General features: G+C 38.2%; 1 protein-coding gene across 1 annotated transcript; it reads right to left on the bottom strand.

Annotated features, from left to right (window-relative positions):
* Positions 1-1,722: 1,722 nt before the first annotated feature.
* On the bottom strand, positions 1,723-4,275 carry LOC147883485 (protein NRT1/ PTR FAMILY 8.1-like). The gene is made up of 4 exons (XM_087399499.1): positions 4,119-4,275; positions 3,702-3,919; positions 3,081-3,601; positions 1,723-2,602 (listed from the first exon to the last, which is right to left on the bottom strand). The coding sequence occupies exons 1-4, from the start codon at positions 4,273-4,275 to the stop codon at positions 1,723-1,725; spliced, it is 1,776 nt and encodes a 591-aa protein (XP_087255625.1).
* Positions 4,276-8,555: the final 4,280 nt, after the last annotated feature.

An 8,555-nucleotide genomic window follows, 5' to 3' on the forward strand; every position in this document is an offset into this window, starting at 1 on the left:
GACAATTAGATCATGTATAGATGACATGAAATGATGATTCGTGCAAGCCTAACATTCTAATCCTTGCATCTCTTGATAGTGGCAAACTTCATATGTTTTCTCCCTTCATTTTGAGGATTTTTGAAATCCATGTTAGTTGCTAAAGAGAAATTTGTCCACTTTAAAAGGTAGCATTGTCAACATCGATTTGAAAATAAATGCCCAATTTTTTCGTAGTCACAATACCCACTCTAGTTTCAATTATTTTTCATCTAATATAAACATGGCAATAGCATCAACAAATAATACAAAAACCTCAAACTTCTTACCATAGCTCAAACTTTAGTTCACATAAGATAAAAGCCTCTACAAACAACAAATTGTGTGTAATAGAAATTCGAGCAACCTGCATGCTCAATCAAAGAGCACTGGATTCTTGAAAAATGCAACAATACTATGTCAATAAGACAATATATAGATAATATATATGATGATGTACCATACACATCATGTGGTAGTTTTCAAATATTGCAAAATAATTTAAGACAACCATGCAATAATTGGATATAGCAGGTGGCAAATTTTTTTCCTCTTAATTGGTTCAAATCACCAGATTTTATTGTAAAATATATGTTTTAGATCTTCAATTTAAAACTAGTTTGTCAAATCCCATGGAGTGATGTATAAGTTATGGATCGAGCAAGCTAGTGCTATGTAATATTACATGAGCTTCAAAACTTGGAATGCCGAACTTCACTCAATCTTTGGACATTCAAGTCTTGATTATATTATGAATCATAATGGAGTTTTTGGATGGGTATTCATGCACCTTCTATTTTACCCTATCATCTAAACCTTACAAAAAATGGTTATGATTGAGCTTGCTTGGGCTCATAGAAAATGTTTTTCTTATTAAGAAAGAGGTTTATGCTAACAATACATATCTTGCTAGCAAAAGTATTAATGCTTTACACTATGAAAAAATAGTTCAATATCAAGCTTTGTAAAGCTTTACAAATTCTCACATTATTGATAATAATAACATGTGCCATGATTATAGGAAAAGGTTGCTATTACCATTATAAGCCTAGTTATATGATCATTCCATGCCGCTATATGTGCAAACAATGTACACATGTATGCATACACAGACATGCAAGCACATACCAAGATTTATGATGACAATAGATTATCATGTGCATACAAGCAAGCAAGCAAGGAAGAGAGAGAGAGAGAGAGAGAGAGAGAGAGAGAGAGAGAGAGAGAGAGAGAGAGAGAGCACTCAATCGTTCTCAATATTTAACCATAAATGATGCTTATCCTTTTCAATCCATATGTGCTTCACCAAAGTGACTAATTATGCACACAAATGTCTTTCATAGAGGTTGCTAGCACATTTGAAGATAATGCTAGGAAGCATTGAGATCGTACACAATTGGTTTTGCATTAGTAAACTAATTAACATGCCTTTAAAAAAACAAACAAAGACATGGGTGTTCTCTTTGGAGATTATACAAACAAGCCACACCTAATGCATTTACTATACCAAATAAAAATCCAAATAATTAGCACCACAAAATGCATTGTAGAAGAAAATATAGATTCGAGTCTTAACTCCTTGGTAGTAAGGAAGAAATACTACTAGCATAAAGATTTACTACAGAAGCAACATAAGAAGCTACACATGTTTATTCGATCAAATCTATGATAATGCTTGCAGGTCCACATGTCAAATCTTTTGTACTAGTGTTTTGCTTGTGGAGAAGATTTGGAGTTATTCTTTTGTTCCTCCATGGGGCTTGAACAAAGGAGATCCATTTGTTCTAAGTATGTGTAGTGATGGGCATATATAGTATACAGAACCAAAGTGATGAACATTATGATAGCCAAGGACCAATAGAAGTAGTCAAGATGTCCGAAATTTAGATCTTTGTGAGGTATCCATCCCAGATTTTTACCATGGTGGGTAGTGATGGATGTAACAATGCTAACAAAAAGGGTACTTGTAAAGTTACCTAAACCTCGACAAACCAAGGTCAAGCAGATACCCAAGCTCCTTACACCTTCAGAAATTTCTGTATAAAAGAAATCCATTTGGCCTACCACCAAAAGGACCATGCTCACACCCACAATTACATATTGTGGCACAAGCCACAATATAGATAAGGTGTGCCCATGTTGAAATTCTTCTAACCTTTTCTTCTCCACCAATGCTGCCACCACCATTACCAACATAGTTGCTGCTACCCCACATCCCATCCTTTGTAAAGATGTTACACCCTTGGGATTCTTTGTCCATCTCTTCATCAAAGGGACTACACCATAGTCATACATTGGGGCAAGGATGCTAGCCACTAGCACTGTTATTATTTGCATGGACCCAGGAGGGATCTTAAATCCTTTGGTTCCTACCTCACCATCCATTGTTGCTCCTTGCAATACAAATAGTGTCGTTCCTTGTGCCATTATGACATTTCCTAATACACCGACAATTAAGACTGGTATGATGTTTATCCAACCCTTTACTTCTTCTACTTGTGTGATTGTACAAAGTTGCCATGGATTGATAGAGTCTAAATCTATAGCATCATTCTCTGTAATGGTAGCAGCCTTATCTAACCACCTACATCAAAACATCAAAGCAACTTTAATGCTTTGAAATATAATCTTCTTACAAGAAAAGTGTGGGTCATGCTATAGATTCCATTTGCACTACAGTGACCTCTAAAGTAGCAAATTAATCATTATAAATCCACATTCAAAAACCTATTAATCCATAGCACCTTCTCTTCTCTTTTCTAACGTACTTTTCATGATGATTCCATTGTATGTATACTTTAATATGGCAATTAGTGAATCTTTGAGATAGATGTACAAGTGCGTCTGTGAGTGTTAAAAATATCTCGGCAAACCAAATGCAACTCCTCATAGGTAATTCAACTCCGAGTATGTGCAAGAGACCGAAAATACTAGGGCTCATTAGGATACCTTACACTCAAAGCATGAGGGAAATTCGAGTGATGGGAAGAAATGTTAGCTAAATTGTGTGTATTTAACGCAGAAAAGTTTTAAATTCTAAATGTTCAGGAATGAGTGATTACCTGAATCTATCTCTGTGCTGAATCTTGAGACATCCTTGGATGATAGAATAGTCCCCGGGGACTTCATAGAGTAACTTGGGGTCTGTCTCGACCTTCACCTTCATCTTACGAGCTGCGCAAACGAGAACTTGAATAAGGCGAAGAATGGGATTGCCTCCAGCTCTATACTGACGGCAGTATGGAGCTCCAGCCACAAAAATGGGGATCGACAGCACCACTACCGCGCTGGAAATCCAGAATCCCAACGCCCATGCCCCCCGGTTTTCGATGTAGGTGAGAATTGTGAGCGCCGGCACTTGCCCCACGTTGCAGAAGACGAACATCCAATTAAAGTAAGTGGCTTTCTCCCTGGGCGTGTCGAATTGATCCCCTCCCAGCGAGGCAATTGCAGGCTCGTATGATCCGGACCCCAACGCCGTTAGGTACAGAGCGAAGAATAAGAAAGCTCTCAGCCCGCCTGGCAGATTTTGCGCGTGAGAATTCTCCTGCAAGGTCACCGCGATACCTACCAGCACGCAGCCCTGCGATGATACCAGGCAAAGATTTAGCAACCTGCCTTTGTTGGACTATCTCGTTTAGCTCTTAACATTAGCAGAAATTGCGTAACAGGCAAAAGCTTACCACTGCGAAGATGATTTGAAACACCACCACCGTCCATAAACGTCCCCAATACGCATCGCCCAAGAACGCACCTACCACAGTAGTGAAGAACAGGGTACCCAATAGATTTGTCAAATCGTTGGCAGCGCCTGTATTGCTTTCCTTCCAAACTCGAACCAGGTAGAGTACGAGATTAGAGTAGATTCCACTGAATGCAAAGTAACCACAGCCTGCGGAAACTGTCCAAAGTAGTGTAGAAAGTAAGTTGTCAATGGCAACAGAACTGAGTACCATGTTTCAAGTGCTTCTACTATCTACTTGATCGCTGCAAAGCTTGTTCAAAAATCGTCAAAAGGATTTGTGAAACAAAAACGTACTCCAGGTTTACATTAGAAATTATGAACAGCACTCGTTGTTTACGGAACAGCAAAGCCTTACCTACTGTGCAGAATGCGCCTCTCCAACCGCCAAAATATTGTTGAGACGTGCTTGCAATCGGCTTGCAGCGCCAGTCCACCATTCTGCTATCGCCAAGCCGATCCTCGCCTTTGGGTTGACTCGACCCAACGGAATGAGAGATTTCGTGGGTACTCATTGTGTGAGACGTAGGGAGGGATTGTGCAAAGGTGAAACTTTCCTTCCGCAGACAGAAATTGCTTGCTAAGTGCTGAATGCTAAGCGAAGCTGGCTAGGACGGAGCCTTAATAAGCCGAGGGGACGTGAGCACTGACTCGGATTGATTTCGAGGAGTTTGGACAAATTTAATTCTAAAATAAAGTTGGCAGAAGGAGACAGTGACGTGTAGATAGTCATCATGAATCCAAAAGTCCGACTGCGCACAGTTGTCACTCACCATTACTGCCTGGCCCATCAAAGAAGTTACTACCCCAGGCCCGAGTCCCGACGTCTCCATGGACAAACAGTGTTTGAAAACTATCGTCTGGACGGCGACATCGCCAGAGATTGATTCGGCCAGCGAGCATTGACAATATACTAAGCATCAAAAGTCGGAAGTGACGTGCAGTAGGGACTCCTCGACCAGACTTAGATGCTCGTAGAAATTGTTAGAATCCTTGTAAGTTGGAGCAGGTGGGAGGATTCTTCATCCCACGATCGAAACGCGATTGCTGCATGATGCTTAATACATTTGACACCATCAATTTTCATTGGCCTGCCCTTACAAAGGGTAGCCTTAGCAATGCTTCAAAGTTGGCAAAGCTAAAATAGGGGAGTTTTTAAATCTCATAAATTGTAGATTTTTCTCATTGGCCTTTTGTTAAAGGTGTCAATCCAATAAATGGGGCAATTATGCACAACTTACAATTTTGGGTTTCTCTCTCTCACTCACTTAGTCTCCACACAATTAATACAATTTCTCGATATATTGATACAATTTATTTATTTTAATACAATTTCGCTATATACTAACAACAACCAAAAACAAGAGTAAGAAAAGAAATGTTTGTATTCCATTTTAAATTAAGTGAATTAGAATAAAAATGAGTAATTCTATTCAACTCCTAGATTAATGTCATTTAGTAGACAATCCTTGTTGTTCAATCTTCTTAACAACTACTTTTGATTTCTCCAATAGTCTAGATACTAGTTGATCTTCTCTCATAAGTTTCAAATTATACTTAAGATCCTAACATGATTGCCTATATCTCTGCTCAAAGTATTAAAATTTGCTTTGAGAAGTTTATAGGCATCAAATCAAGCAACTCTGAGTACCAAAGTACTTCATCAAAATTGTGTCTTGATCCTCTTGGTTAAATTCATGTACCTGACATGTAAAATGACACCAAAGATAAAAGCTACTTAAATTGATATAATTAATTATTTGAATGTAAATTGTAATATCGTATAAAAAATGCACTTGCACTTTGATTATTGATACTTTGTCACAACTCACAAATAAATTTGGAATCTTACTTAGAGTCTATTAACACAACAATTTAGTATCTATTATTTTAATTGATAAGCACAAGTTAATCTTTTCAACATAATAAAGATAGATAGTGTGTTTCCATACTACATACTTTTGATTTATTCACTCTAGTAGATCAACATTTGATGAATTATTTTCTTTCATATCATCACTACATCTTCATAGTCATCTATGACATTGAAATGATAAATAATAGTGAAGCCATATTATGCAATACCAATTTCTAACATATATAATTAACACAAGATAGAATGTTTATAGCTTTAGCAAAATGCAAGGCATACCTTGCGTGTTCTACTACTTTCTCTTGATGCATCCATGTCAACCTCTTTAAATTCTAAGAGGCCCTCTAATATAAATAAAAGAAAATAGTATTTACTATCATCTCTTTATAATAAAACCATATCATATTAGTGTATCAAAAAATAATTAACTTAAAAGGACAAAATACTTGCACCTTGTAGGCTCCATAGAAATTGTATTATGCAAGAGGTCCATAAATTTTGTAAAGGGGTTAGCATCATTACCCTAGAAACATAAATTCTAAGTCTTAGTGTCTTGAATAAGGAATAAAGAACTTTGATAGTACTAACAAGTTATTATACATACCTCCTCTATAAAAGTTTTCTCGTTGACTACACCTATGTTGCAATCATCATATTGATCCTTGAAAGGAAACATTTATATGCATACCCTTGAAAGAAAACATTTATGTATAACACACATTTCATTCATTTTGGACTCCATCATCTATATTTGGACTAATCCTAAAACTCCTTCCCAAATGGAAAGTTTACTTTTTGAAAAAATCATTCGAGAACCAAAAATTTACTTTCTAGCACTGTCATCTCCACATAATAAATTTCACAATATCTCACACTACCCTCCTCTTTCAACAAATTTCACAATATCTCACGCTACCCTCCTCACAATAAATTTCACAATATTTCACAATTTCAACAAATTCGGATCCTCCTCTTCAACTACCTTGTCCTTGCTATTTTGTTCACCACCCTGGAGGTCACGATGGAGGATCTCAAGCATCTTATTTTAGTTATCCTTGGTAGGAGTTGGTTCATTCGCACCTTCTGTCAATTCCTCCCAAAACATCGTTTGCCAAACAGATCCACTGCAAGGAATGAGTCCCTTGGTCTTTAACATGGTGTCATTGTTGGCATAAGTTTGACACATGCCACTGCACAGTCCTATTGGACGAAGATGATGTGATCCTTGAAATGAACATCAAACAACTTACGGGCCTTTGTGGCCAAGCCCAATGTGCCATTTTTTGATGCCTTGATGGTGTTGGTGGTTAAGCCGATGACATTGAAATTGCAAAGAGCTCAGTTGCTCTAGCAAGGATGGAGGCTATCAAGTAGATGAGAAGGATGGAAGCAGCTAAGAACATGACACTTGAAGGTGAAGGATTGGGCATTGAAAAAGAGGTTAAATGATGGTCTCCTCTACATGGAAGAAATGAACAATCCACCCTCTCTTCATTGCCATGATCGCCATCGATCCCTGCAAGTCCTTTCATTCAAACACTACAAGGCATAGGCCATTTTTTTATGAAAATACCGACGCTTTTTACATTAAATTTTTTTTTTCACGGGTGCAAACGTCACTATAAAAGTCGCTAAAAGCATCAAAAAAGAACCGTTGCTATATAGCGACGATGATAAACATCGCTATATAGCGACACTGTTAATCGTCGCTATATAGCGACACTAGTAAACGTCGCTATATAGCGACGATTAACAGAACTTAAAAAAAAGGATTAGTGGGGCTAAACACGGCTTGCTATGGCCCTGTTTAGCCCCACTAATCTTTTTTTTTTTGGTAATTACAAAACAAAGTTTTTTTATAACAAAATTTTCCTTGCGAAAAGGGTGATACAAAATCGCTCAAATGAAATGATCGAGGAACAAAAGCATATATATGTCGAACATATACAACATTGTTTGTTACAAAATTACCCTTTCAAAAGGGCGATACAAAATTGCTCAAACGAGTGGATATACAAAATGACATATAGGGCGAAGAAAATGCTACTACCACTACTACTACTACTACTCATCTGAATCCAAATCGTCCTCATCTTGCTGGCCTGTTCCTTGGTCCTCATGAGCTACATCTTCTCCTTGATCCTCGTCACGTGCATCTGATCCCTGGACCTAGTGATCGCTCGCCTCCGATGATGGGACGCTTGAGCTTTGACCCTAAGAGTGAACCATATAAATCAAAAATTAGATTGGAACTTAAAGAATAAAACAATTTAAAAAGTGAGATTACAAGTAGGAGTAAACTTATACCATGAGAGCAGCCACCTCAGCCCAATCGACCGTCGCTCCCATTGCCTCTTGCTCAATAAACCACGGCTTTGTTCCTATCTGAAATGCATGTCGCGTCTCTGCATCTGTAGGAAGATGACCCATTGCAACTTGCTATGGATCCAATTTACGAGAGTTAGAGTTATTTAAAGTGCATGTAATATGTAGTAAAACAAATAGAACAATACATTAAATGAGAAGAAGTAGACTTACCACGATTGCCTCGAATGCCAACCGTCCCCCTTCACCAAAGTGCAAGTACCTATGACGTCCAGCCATCTCTTTGTAGCCCTCCTCTGACCCTCGAACAATTCGGGATGGTCCCTATTCTGCTTCTTGAAGAACTTCCAATCAGCTTTGTCTGCCCAGCTAGGTTTAGCCAACCCCTTTGTGATGGAAGTACGCAAGGTTGATCTATGATGCTTCAAGACAAAACCCATGCGCTCTCGCATATAATCCTCATTAAACTCCCAATTTGGCGGGTTAGGGTATTTTTGTTTGAATTCATCGATGACCGCCTGCTTCTTTTGGCCATCTTGATACCACCAATTGGTAGCAATGCCGCTCTTAAAGTGATGGCTCATCAACCACCTCATG

Source organism: Dipteris shenzhenensis, chromosome 28 (assembly GCF_047967505.1).
Source record: "Dipteris shenzhenensis isolate YYH24624 ecotype China chromosome 28, Dip_SZ_1.0, whole genome shotgun sequence".
NCBI lineage: Eukaryota > Viridiplantae > Streptophyta > Polypodiopsida > Gleicheniales > Dipteridaceae > Dipteris > Dipteris shenzhenensis.